We start from the raw sequence: 12,360 nt of genomic DNA on the forward strand, positions 1-12,360 counted from the left end.
AGTGGGAATAGAGGCTCCTTGGTCTTCCAAACTCTATATGACCTAGCACAAGGCAAGGCCTGGGCCAAGTAGTGGGAGTGGGTGGGTAGGGGAACAGAGTTGGGGGGAGGGGTATGGGAAACTTTCGGGATAGCATTTGAAATGTAAATAAAGAAAATAATAATAATAAAAAAAAATAAAAAAAAATAAATAAAATGTCATGGACAGAAGAAAAAAAAAAAAAAAAAGAAAAGGGTTGATTATGGGTATGGTGGCACCAGGGGTACTAGTTCTTCCTTCCCCTAGATGATGGAGCCTTAATAAGTTGCCCACTCTGGCCTTGAACTGACTTTATAGCCCAGTCTTGACCTTTTGGGCTTCTTCCCCTGGTCTCTGGTAGTTGAACACAGGCGAGTACCACTAGGCCGGACTAGACTGTACATCTTCAATGGTACCACGGGCATTAGCGTGATGATGTGTTGGTTTTCAGGATGGCTTGGCGTGTTAGTTCAGTAAACTATTAACTGAAATGATTAATCAGTAGGTTACCAGGTTTCCCAGATATGACTTCCTTCAACCCAAAGACTCTGAGGCCTTTTGTAGAAGAGTGCCTGAAAACTCAGCTCAATGCATGAGTATATCCTGGTACAGCTCTGCACTGACCCCTCGGCAACTAGGAATACTGTTTATTACGATATATGTTGTAGTGACCATGCTTGCTGGTCTTGTGACAACTTGACACACAAACTTGAGTTATCCGAGAGGAGGGAACCTTAATTTAGAAAATGTCTTCATAAGATCTAGCTGTGGGGCATTTTCTTAGTGATTGACGGAGGGAGGGCCCAGCCCATTGTAGGTGGTACCATTCGTGGGTTCTATAAGAAAGCAGGCTGAGCAAGCCAGGGGAAGCAAGCCAGCAAGCAGTGCCCTCCCTCCGTGGCCTCTGCTTCAGCTCCTGCCTCCAGGTCCCTGCCCTGAGTAAACCTTTCCTCACCAACTTGCTTTTTTGCTCAGGGTGTTTCATCACAGCAATGGAAACTCCAAGACAGTGATTAGTTTAAAAAAAAAAAAGATATTTTCATGTCTTAACTCCTGAAGTGCATCTCTTTTCTGTTTGTTTTGTTTGAAATCAGAAACTACATGGAGGAGCAAGGATAACTCCAATCTTGAGAGATGTCGCCACCTAGTGGAATAAATAGTGTAACCCCCTCCTGTCTATGGAGCAGTATTTATTGCATGCTATACTGAGCCTGTATCCCCAGGCCTTTTTTATTTATTTATTTATTTATTTATTTATTTATTTATTTATTTATTTATTTATTTTCATTTTATAAAAGGTCTCATGAAATGTCCCAGACTAGACTTGACCTCACAGTGTGTGAACCAGCAGGACTTTTGAACTCAGGATTCTGCCTCCAGGGCACTCCTTGAATGGCCACCTCAGCCCCAGAATCGTAAGGCTCCAAGGATGAGTCAATTTAGCACAGGAGGAGGGTGGGAAAGTGTGAGAACCAGACCAGACTGTCCATACGCATGGAAACCATCTTGAGCATGGGCCCTTGTCACGATCAGGGTTCTGACACTTTCTACAGAAGAAGGTGACAGAGCCCTCAGGTGTCGCAAAGTGCTCCTCAGGAGGAGACCCCAGAGGATCCGGATGAGGCTGTGTGCTAACTTAGCTTTCCCTTGGTAGTACAAGAGACATTTTACTAATGTTTCAGCGTGCGAGTGCATTCCTTGGACTGAATGGCTTCTGGCATAGGCCTTTCCAGCGTAGTTGTGAATGAAGTGTGGTAAGTTGAGGCCAGTGAACTGGCTGATGTTGTTAGTTAGCGTTTAACCCAGAGCCGCCAAGAGTGGTAGGTAGACTTTCCAAAATAAACCCCCGAAGTTCGTTATGGATCCTAAGGAGGAGGGCCTGTACACTCGAGCCTTGAGCTGATGGCGGTGGGCAGTTTGGTATCTGAAAAACTGCTTTTTGAGATGTGACCCAGGCTGGCCTCATCCAGTAGAAGAGGGCACAGAGGTCCTTGTGCTCACACTAGGGAAGCACTAGGGAATCCAGGAATGTCACACAGGAATGTCACACAGGCTTGTCTCTTCAAAGAAAGAGATGTACAACCCGTTTTCCTCCCAGAAGGCTGAGAATGGGTGTAGCCTGGTGACCCTTGTGCTACCTCTAGGACCAAGACCATACCAGATTGGCCTCCCAGACCATTAAGCTGCCACATGTAGGCAATCTATAGAACCCATCTTTATGGAAGAGGCCACATGTACTTTACAGTTTTGATGTAGTCAAGCCTTAAGCTTTCTTGGTAAATGGGATGGAGTTAATTATCACCAGGAAACTCTTCCACATTGCGCCATACTTACCTGAAATAACCCGTCTAGTGTCAGACTCTTGAAGTTTGAACCCACACCAGCCACTGAGTCGCCTCGAATGACACTTTCTTCTTGCCTCATACAGATGGACATCCCACTGACCTTTGTGGTCACAGAGACACCCCCCCCCCCAAATCAAACCCCAGTCCTCCTGCCTCAGCCTCCTCTGGGAGGATCCGTGTTCACCCGCCATGGTTGGTGTCCTAGTTTGTTTTTCTGTTGCTGTGATAAAATGTGACAAAAAGCCCTGTGGCCAAATAAGAAAAGGCTTATTTGGCATACACATCCCGGTTCAAGTCCTCACTGAAGGGAGGCTTGGGGGGGGGGGAGATCTAGGGAGGAAATGAAGTGGGAACCATGGAGCATCACAGCTCATTGTCTTGCTCCCTCTCGAGATAGGGCTCAACCCGCTTCCATAGCAACCCAGGACATCCGTCCAGGGGGTACCGTCCACAGTGTGCAGGGCCTTCTCGCATACTTCAATAAGCATGAAAGTACCCCACAGATGAGCTCACAGGCCAGTCTGATGAAGCCAGTTCCCTAGTAGGGAGTCCCACAGCTAACACTAGGCTGTGCCCAGTTAATTGGGGACTCTAAGTAGGAGAGCCAGCTTGAACAATTGAAAGAACTTCGTCCATACCAAGTTACCACTTCTGCCTACTTTACAAGAAAACAAATGGTTTATTTTTTATATCGTATACTTATTTTACTTTCTTGTCTATTTCTGGCTTTTGCCTTTTCTCTCTCTCTGAATGTCCAGTGGCCATTAAAACGTGGTGATATCCTAAAATGAACCCTAATTTTGTCTTCACAGGTACAGGCTAGTCCCGCAGGTTTATTTTCCGGAGCAAATCCATGATGTCATCCGTGCCACTAAATATTTCCTGCAGCCGGAAGTCTTAGACAAGTACAAGGTCGACCCTGGAAGAGTCGGTATTTCTGGAGACAGTGCCGGTGGGAATCTGGCCGCCGCCCTTGGACAGCAGGTAACAGCAGCGCTGCCTCCGGGTCCTTATGATAGGTGGCGTGGGGTGAGCATGCGCAGTTATCACCCAGGTGCTTCACACGTGGTGCTGGGCTACGTGGCTAGTTAGCACGCTCCTGAGACTGTCCCGGGACCTTTCTCACAGGGTTTTTTGAAGTGTGTACTGAAGAGTCTTAGAAAATGCTAACGTTCCTCAGGAAGACCTGAACTAACCCCACTGGCCTCATACTGTTTTGATTTACACAATGTAATATTTTGGCTTAAATTTCGGTTCTTATGGCTATTAGAATTCTAAGAGAAATTAAAATACTAAGCCATTTTCCAAAGTTGTAGTTTTTATTAGTAGTAGTTTTTATTTTGTTTTGTTTTGTTGTATCTTGTTTTGTTTGAGGTAGGGTATCATGTAGCCCTAGTTAGTCTCAAATTCTTTCTGTAATTGAGATGACCTTGGGCTTCTGGTCCTCCTGCCTCTACCGCTCAAGGCTTGAGATTACAGGCTTAGTACTACCACACTCCCAGTTTCTATTGTTTCTTTTTCTTTTTGTTTTTGTTTGTTTGTTTGTTTTGAGACTAGGTCTTACAGTGTAGCTCAGGCTAACCTAAAACTTCTGACCCTATTGGCTTAGGCGTCTAGAGTGTAGGGATTGATAGCACCGTGCCTGGCTCATAGGCCTCAAAGTCAGACTTTCGGCTTCCGCTTGGAGAACTGTAAGAGTCCATGGCTAACTTGTTCTGTGAGCCTTGGAAATGAGAAGACAATGTCACCCGGCTACAGGACTGTTCCAGGGATGCAGGGAGACCATATGCACACGGTTGTCACATACATCTTACCAGGAGAGGGACTTCTAAAGTGACGGTTGTTCACTTCCTGTGGAACACGCCACCTTCTTTTTAGATCCACATGTAGAATTTTAAATGCTAGACTTACAATATAGTCACCCCGTGGAGTCACCCGTAAGCTGAGGTTGCTGCCATGGGAAGTCATTTCCCTTCCACTTCAAGCTCACTCTGGGCAAGTGCTCACTGCGTGCCTGTCCCAGAAGAGAGGCTTAGGTCCCAGCTTGTCACCGAGCACGTGTAAACCCTGGAGTCCCTCCCTCCATCCCTGCATTCACAGTTCCTATCCTTGGCTAGAAGAGGAAGATTTGTGATCCCCCTGCCCCCCTTCCAGAAGCCATTGCCATTTGACATAGGGAATAAAAAATTAAATGTGAGGGCTGGTGAGATGGCTCATCGGGTAAGAGCACCCGACTGCTCTTCCGAAGGTCCTGAGTTCAAATCCCAGCAACCACATGGTGGCTCACAACCACCCACAACGAGATTTGACTCCCTCTTCTGGAGTGTCTGAAGACAGTTACAGTGTATTTACATATAATAAATAAATAAATCTTTAAAAAAAAAAATTAAATGTGACCCACACTTTACTCATAGGTAATATGCAACAAGACGGGTACTTACAAAAGATTAGAGACAAGTAGAGTGTTATTGGGGGTTTAGTGACATCAGAGGTCACATAACCATGAATTGATTTGAATCTATGAGTCACAAACAGTAACTGTTCCTTAGGGATTGTCTAGTAGCTTGGTGTGCTTTAATTCTGGAGGAAAAAAAATGTGTTCGTTTATTTAAAGCATTCTGTAAAAGGACCCACACAAAATGAATTATTATGTTTCTTCTATTCTAGTTTACCTACGTTGCCAGCCTGAAGAATAAGCTCAAACTGCAGGCTTTGATCTACCCGGTCCTGCAGGCTTTGGACTTCAACACACCCTCTTACCAGCAGAGCATGAACACTCCGATCCTGCCACGCCACGTCATGGTTAGGTACTGGGTAGACTACTTCAAGGGCAACTACGACTTTGTAGAGGCGATGATTGTGAACAATCACACCTCACTTGATGTAGAAAGGGCTGCAGCCCTCAGGGCCCGTCTTGACTGGACATCCCTGTTGCCCTCGTCCATCAAAAAGAACTACAAGCCTGTCATGCAGACCACAGGTGACGCCAGGATCGTCCAGGAGATCCCTCAGCTGCTGGACGCCGCTGCTTCTCCGCTCATCGCAGAGCAGGAAGTGCTTCAGGCCCTCCCGAAGACCTACATCCTCACGTGCGAGCATGACGTCCTGCGGGATGATGGGATCATGTACGCCAAGCGCTTGGAGAGTGCGGGTGTGAACGTGACCTTGGACCACTTTGAGGACGGCTTCCACGGTTGTATGATTTTTACAAGCTGGCCGACTAACTTCTCCGTGGGAATCCGGACTAGGAATAGTTACATCAAATGGCTGGATCAAAACCTGTGACAGAGGAAAGTCCTCAGACGCACGAAGCTCTTGACCTCCGTTTGCTTTGGAAAACAAAAACCCTGCGCATTTCAATCATCTGCACCTTTTCCTCGGTTCGCATTAGTCCTGAAATCTGTACCCTATAGACCTTATAATAATTTACAAAGTGACTCTGACTAACGCGGTAAAAAAAAAAACATCTGAACTTGGTTTCCCAAATGACTCGGTTTTTGCTGTTCTTTTTTGAAGCCCGAGCGCTAGGTAGGAATAGCCACAGTTTGAGGAGCTAGGAATAGCCTTAGGTCGCGCTTCTGTTGTGTGCTTTCCAGAAGCAGTTTTTACAACTGTAGGCGAGGTAGCAAATTCTGAGGAACCACAACAACACAGCCAGGAGCCTTTCTTCAGTTTGCTCAGGTTGACGCGGGCTGCAGAGCAGCTCTAGTGGACACGCTGAGGCCAGCCCTCGGGACTGCGTAGCCTCTGCCTCCCAGGAGGTTGTCTTTCCTGTGGGAATTCTGACAGGATTTCTAGCAAGACAGATTTCTTCTTGAAAGCTTTTCAGGAGTATGAATTTTCTGAGCTAGCTGCTGTAAATTCAGTGAGGCTAAAGGGATACTTCAGAGTTACTTTCTTCTCCTAAGAAAACGCGAGGCTACATGCACTGGATATGTCCTTGGGAAAACCTTTTGGGAACAAACTTATTTAACTGTAGAGTAAGTTTGGTAGTAAGTAAAGGTAGAAAAATAATGGTCTGTTGTTACTTAAGAATACCCCTGGCATAAGTTACTAGAAGTGGTGTGTATATATTCGGGACAGTAAGGAAATAAATTATGTTTAATAATAGCTTAAGATGACTAGCAATGCCTGTAGAAGGCTTTGTCCATTTCTGGTAGAAGGCCTAGTGCATTGAAAACTCAAACTTTTCACTCGTAGCTGAAAATGGGACTATTTTGGTATAGCAGTTGTTTATGTTTTAAGTTATTTAATGTTAATATATATAGCTGAACAGGGTTTTCTGAAAAATATAAAAATTTTAAGATAAAAGGTATTTTAAAAAGAAGACTATCATAAAGTTATATCCACATGTAATTTTTTGAGGAGATAGATAAGAATAGTAGCACCACATATAAGTAAGGGTCAAATACTTTGATATTTATCTGCATATGCAAATTAAAATCATTAGAAATTTTCTACCTAGTAAGTCATGTTGTACTAGGTACATGATGCTGGTTGGCCATCCTTAATCCAAAATTTTGAGTCAAGTCTTATAAGTGGAAAATTCCAATGAACGTTTATTTTGTATATAAAATTATTAAACCTATTGTGTGAAGCTACCCTCAGGCTATGTAGATCAGAAGTATAAAAAGCACAAGTGAATATCTCAATTAGATTTGGGTTCTATTCTCAAGATATTTTATTATGTATATTCAAATATTCTAATGTCTAGAAAGACTAAAACCCTGGGTACTCTGGTCCCGAGTTGTTCAGATGAGGGAGAGCCTTAGATAAGACTCACTCTGCCCACGCTGGCCAGGGGAACCCTCAGGGGAATCCTCTGGGTGAGGGCAGAGGCTAGCCCACTGCCTGTTCTTCTTAGTTCTCTTTCCACTACTCTCCTGAAGTTCTAACTGCCGAGCCTTCCCTTCAGAGAAGGTCTTCACTGCCAGGGTGGGCATCTTGCATAGTAAGGGATTCCTGTCACCCCGCTTCTGCCAATAGTCCGTGCTATGCTGAGGGGCAGTACAGAGAACACTTAGCCAAGTCCTGATCCAGTTCGTCATGAAGAGAGCAGGACCTTTCCGCTCTATGAAGGGTGTGTGTGTTTCCAGTTTCCAGTTTCCAGCAGCAAGATAGCAAGTGGAAATCTGCACACTGACTCTTCATTTATCGTAAAAGCTACAGCACCTTTATGTATAAAACACTGTAACTATGTGTGTGTGTTTATGTGTGTGAGTGAGCATGTGCTGTCTGCATATGGACATAACTGCACAGGCTACCTTGCTGATGTGCCCATGTCACTGGTCTCCCTTTTAGCTAAAACCTGAGAGTAGAATAACCTGATCTTTGAGGCCTCTTCCAATATTAGTCTTTTCTAAGGTAATTTTTAGTAGGTCATAATTCAGTATACACTAACCTACTCATCTCTGAAGACCGACTTTGCTTATAATTTTTTTTAATTGGCCACATAGCATTAATGCCTCCACAGGGTTACTGTGGTTCACATTTAGGATATAAATTGATACCCATCTTCAGCTGAGGTTGTTTTGGGGGGCAGGAATCACAGTGTTTTTTAAACCGGATATTTTCATTCCTATTTGAGTGACAGCCATCTTTTAAGGTGCTGGGCACAGAACCCCAGGCCTTACATACTTGGCAAGTACTTTACCCCCAAGCTACACCGGAAGATCCATTCCTGGTCTCTTCTGCACCATTTAAAGGGGGGAACTATATTTTGACTTTATCTACCTCTGAGAAAGAGGAAAATGTAATTATTCACAGAGTTTCTCAAAATGGCATCTCTCTTCCCAAACTGTGAGCCAAATTCTGCAGAAATCATAGACAGTAAATGGTGGCAGATATCTGAAGGGGTCTCAAAGATGCAAGAGAACATGGGGGGCAAAAGGGCCACCCACCCTATCTGATGACATATGTGGGTTTCGTTGTTCTTTGGAGTTTTATTCTTCCAGGTACGGTATGCTCTACAGCCTGATGTCTTCAGTCTGAGATAGCCTGGCTTCGCTTTCCTGTGTTATGAAAAGGTCACACTTTGGGGTACTGACGGGAAATCTCGAGGTGCTGCAGAGGACAGTGAACACCTCTTGGTGTTTTTCTGTTTATCTGTGAGGACTCCTAGACTTACAGAACGATGCCGAATGGAATGCTTTGTGCATGACCTTTTAACCTTTGACTTTTGCCAGTTCCCCACTGCAAAAGGGGAAGGCAGATTTTATGAAGAGTTTTAGGAATAAATACATTTTATAGAATGGAAACCCGAGTATGGTACTGGGGAAGTTTATTTATGCTTGCAATCTTGTTTGGAAATAAAATGGGTCTGTCTGGAAGCACGCCTCCGGCCCTCCCCTTGCCTGCACTGTCTGGTTCCAACTGGAACCACTGACCCCTTCCTTTCTTTGTATCCAGGTCACAGCCCCAAATCTTCTTCCCCTAGACTAACTGTTACTGTAATTTTGTCACAGACAGGTGGGTCTGTGACCTTCCAGATGACACTACGTTCCCCTGTCCACGTGAAACCTTCTGTGGATGGGCAATAGAGTCCCCTCTCTGTCCGCAGTGCTGATATTAGAAAAGATGAGTGTGGACTTGAGCCACCTCAGCCAGAGAAGTATCAGTAGTGAAAACAAATTCTAAAGCTGCTGTGTCTCCCCATTTCATTCTATTATCCTATTTCATACTTGAATGTATAATGCTAAGTTCTGTTGCTGGGAAGAGCCATGACCAAGGCAACTGTTAAAACACAAAGTAACTGCTGGGGCTTGCTTATAGTCTCAGAGGTTTAGTATGGTATCAACATGATACATTCCACTCTCTGGTCCCCACAGGCTGGTAGCGATATCACACTGTAAAAATGCATTCAGTCCACCCTCAAAAGTCCCCATAGCCTTTCAGCCTCAACACCGTTTCAAAGCCCAAAGTCCCTTCTGAACTCGTGGCAACCTCTTAACGGAAACCCCTGTAAAATCAAACTAAAAAAGCAGATCACAGGCTTCCAGCATATGGCACAGGATATACATTACCATTCCAAAAGGGAGGGATGACAGCGGTAGTGAGGAGATACTGGACCAAAGCAAGACTGAAAGCCAGCTACGCAATCTCCAAATTCTGTATCCATGTCTGATGTCAAAGCGCTCTTCTGATCTCCGACTCTTCAGCCTTGTTGACAAGCACACTCCTCCCTCCTGCGCAGGCTCCACATCTTGTTATCAGCTTTCCTTGGCAGGTGTCCCATGGCTGTGGCATCTGCATCATCTTGGGGGTTCCAGGGAAGCCCAGGTTTCCCCTGTATACTTCACACATGGCCTCTCTGGCCTTCCATGTAGAGACACCTCTGACATATACCTAGCCTCAGGAGCTTTCCTAAGATGGAGAGGAAGATTCCAGAACCCCTGGGATGGTTTACATATGCTTGGCCCAGGGAGTGGCACTATTTGGAGGTGTGGCCTCGTTGTAGTATGTGTGTCACTGTGAGTGTGGTCTCTAAAACCCTCACCCTAGCTGCCTGGAAGCAGTATTATGCTAGCAGCCTTCACTCTCAGCTCCTCTTGCACCATACCTGCCTGGATGCCACAATGCTCCTGCCTTGATAATAATGGGCTAATCCTCTGAACCTGTAAGCCAGCCTCAATTAAATGTTGTCTTTATAAAAGTTGCATTGGTCATGGTGTCTGTTCACAGCAGTAAAACCCTAAGGAAGACAACTTCTGTCTTCTAGCTTTGACTCTAAAGCCAGAACCACACGACTGAAGCTGCCAAGTTCTGTGCTTGCTGGAGTTGGACTCTGCTCCTTGTTCAGTTCCATCAGCATCAGCATCCATCCTTGACATCACCACTCTTCTTTATTCCATTTAACATCAGTCTTTTCTTTAAACTTTTTTTTTTCTGTCCACTGGACTTGGTCCTTTATACTCTTTGGTACTCCTTTCCTCAAACTATACATTTTTTTATTTCTCATTGTCCAGCTTGCTCCTTTTTTATTAGAGATCTGTATAAGACTGGCCACTAATAACCACACAACATAATACTGGAGTATCTTGAAATCTCCTCTGCCAGTGCCACCAACTGAAAACTCTCTAACGTTAGGTAGATTTTGGGGGCAGGGCAAGGGCAAAATATCACAAGAATAACTTTCTAAACAAATTACTAATATTCTCTGATACGTCTTGATCTGGGCTGCCATAATATCTAAGTATCTCTGAGTACCACTCTCTTCCACACTCCTCTTAGGATGGCCTGATGAAAGTGTTCAACTGCCTCTCTAATACTAAGTCCCAAAGTTTATATTTCTACAAACAGCATGGTCAGGCATGCACAGCAATAGCCCACTTCTGGCATCAACTTCTATTTCAGTCACTGTTCTGTTGTTCTGAAGAGACCATGACCAAGGCAACCGTTACAAGAGAAAGTACTTAACTGGAAACTCTCTTGCAGTTTCAGAGGTTTAGTTCAGAATCATCACATTGAGGAGCATGGCTGGGGTCACCCAGGTACTAGTGCAGTAGCTGAGAGCTGTATTCTGATCCATAGGCTGAGAGAGACAGAGACAGGGACAGACAGACTGACTCTGAGCTTGACATGGGCTTTTGGAACTTCCAAACCCGCCCCCAGAGACACACTTCCTCCAACAAGCTACACCTCTTAATCCTAATCCTTTCATACAGTGCCACTTCCTGGTAGCAAAATGTATGAGCTTATGGAAGCCATTCTTAATCTACAACAAATATAGGAATTGAGAAAGCTTTCTCTCTGAACTGATTTGTCTATATCGGCATCTGTGGTGGTTTGAACAAGAATGGCCCCGTACACTCATATATTTTAATACTTGGTCTATGGTGTGGCCTTGTTAGAGTAGGTGTGGCTTTGTTGGAGGAATTGTGTAACTAGGGGGTGGGCTTTGAGGTCTCAGAATCTCAAGCTGGTTCTCTGCCCATTGCCTACAGATCTAGATGTAGAACTCTCTGCTCTTTCTCCAGCACCATTCCTGCCTGCCTGCCTACTGCCACGCTTTCTGCCACGATGATAGTGGATGGAACCACTGCAACTCTTAAGCCAACCCCAATTAAATGTTTTCCTTTATAAGAGTTGCCACGGTTACAGTGTCTCTTCGCTGCAATAAACCCCTAACCAAAACCATCTCAAATGGTCACATACCACTTGACAGACGTCTGTAGTATTCGCCTTCACTGTGCAGGGGTAAGGCAGGAGGACCATGGGTTTGAGATCTTGGCACACATGTGAAGAAGAGGCTTATACAAGTGTACAAATTAGGCTTTCTGGTTAATTTATAGATAGGTTCATGCTGTTCAATAAAACCTCCGGTGTGTGGTGTATTTTGCTGAAAGCTACCAGGAGTGGGGGTGGGGTGGGGTACTAGTGATGCTAGGGAGCTGAAAGAGTGCCTGTCTGGCATCACACAGGGCCCTGAATTTAATCCTGGGCCCTCTGCATAAGCCCAGCATGGTGGAACTTGCCTGTGTTCTCAGCACTTGCAAATTCAGGCAGGATGCTCAGAAATTCAGGGTCACCCTTGAGCATGCATAGGGTGAGGCTAGCCTGGGCTACATTAAGACCCTATCTCAAAAAGAACCAAAACAACAGCAACAACGAAATGAAGATCATTAATAGTTCTAACCATTTTTTGGTGGGGTGGGGGGACTTTAAAATAAAACTCAAGTGAGGTTTTAGCTTCTGTTTTCAATTGCTGGGCCTCAAACCCAGGGCCTGTACATGTTTGCAAGTTTCTGATACCGGGCTATCTTCCAAACCTTCTGTTTATTTTAATATTGTTTTAAAAATGGTTTGTTTTGGTTTTTTTGTTGTTGTTTTTAAAGATTTATTTATTTATTTTATATATGTGAGTACACTGTCGCTGTTTTTAGACACGCCAGAAGAGGGCATCGGATCCCACTACAGATGGTTGTGAACCACCATGTGGTTGCTAGGAATTGAACTCAGGACCTCTGGAAGAGCAGTCAGTGCTCTTAACCGCTGAGCC

General features: G+C 44.7%; 1 protein-coding gene across 1 annotated transcript in view; it reads left to right on the forward strand.

Moving 5' to 3' along the window:
- Positions 1 to 9,750, forward strand: part of Nceh1 (neutral cholesterol ester hydrolase 1) — a 65,902-nt gene extending 56,152 nt beyond the window's left edge. Inside the window, exons 4-5 of the mRNA XM_021197086.2 lie at positions 3,176 to 3,347; positions 5,031 to 9,750. Coding sequence (XP_021052745.1) covers positions 3,176 to 3,347; positions 5,031 to 5,648 — 790 coding nt within the window. The 3' untranslated portion in view covers positions 5,649 to 9,750. The remainder of the gene's footprint in view (positions 1 to 3,175; positions 3,348 to 5,030) is intronic.
- Positions 9,751 to 12,360: the final 2,610 nt, after the last annotated feature.

This window comes from Mus pahari, chromosome 4 (genome assembly GCF_900095145.1).
Source record: "Mus pahari chromosome 4, PAHARI_EIJ_v1.1, whole genome shotgun sequence".
In the NCBI taxonomy this organism is placed as follows: Eukaryota; Metazoa; Chordata; class Mammalia; order Rodentia; family Muridae; genus Mus; species Mus pahari.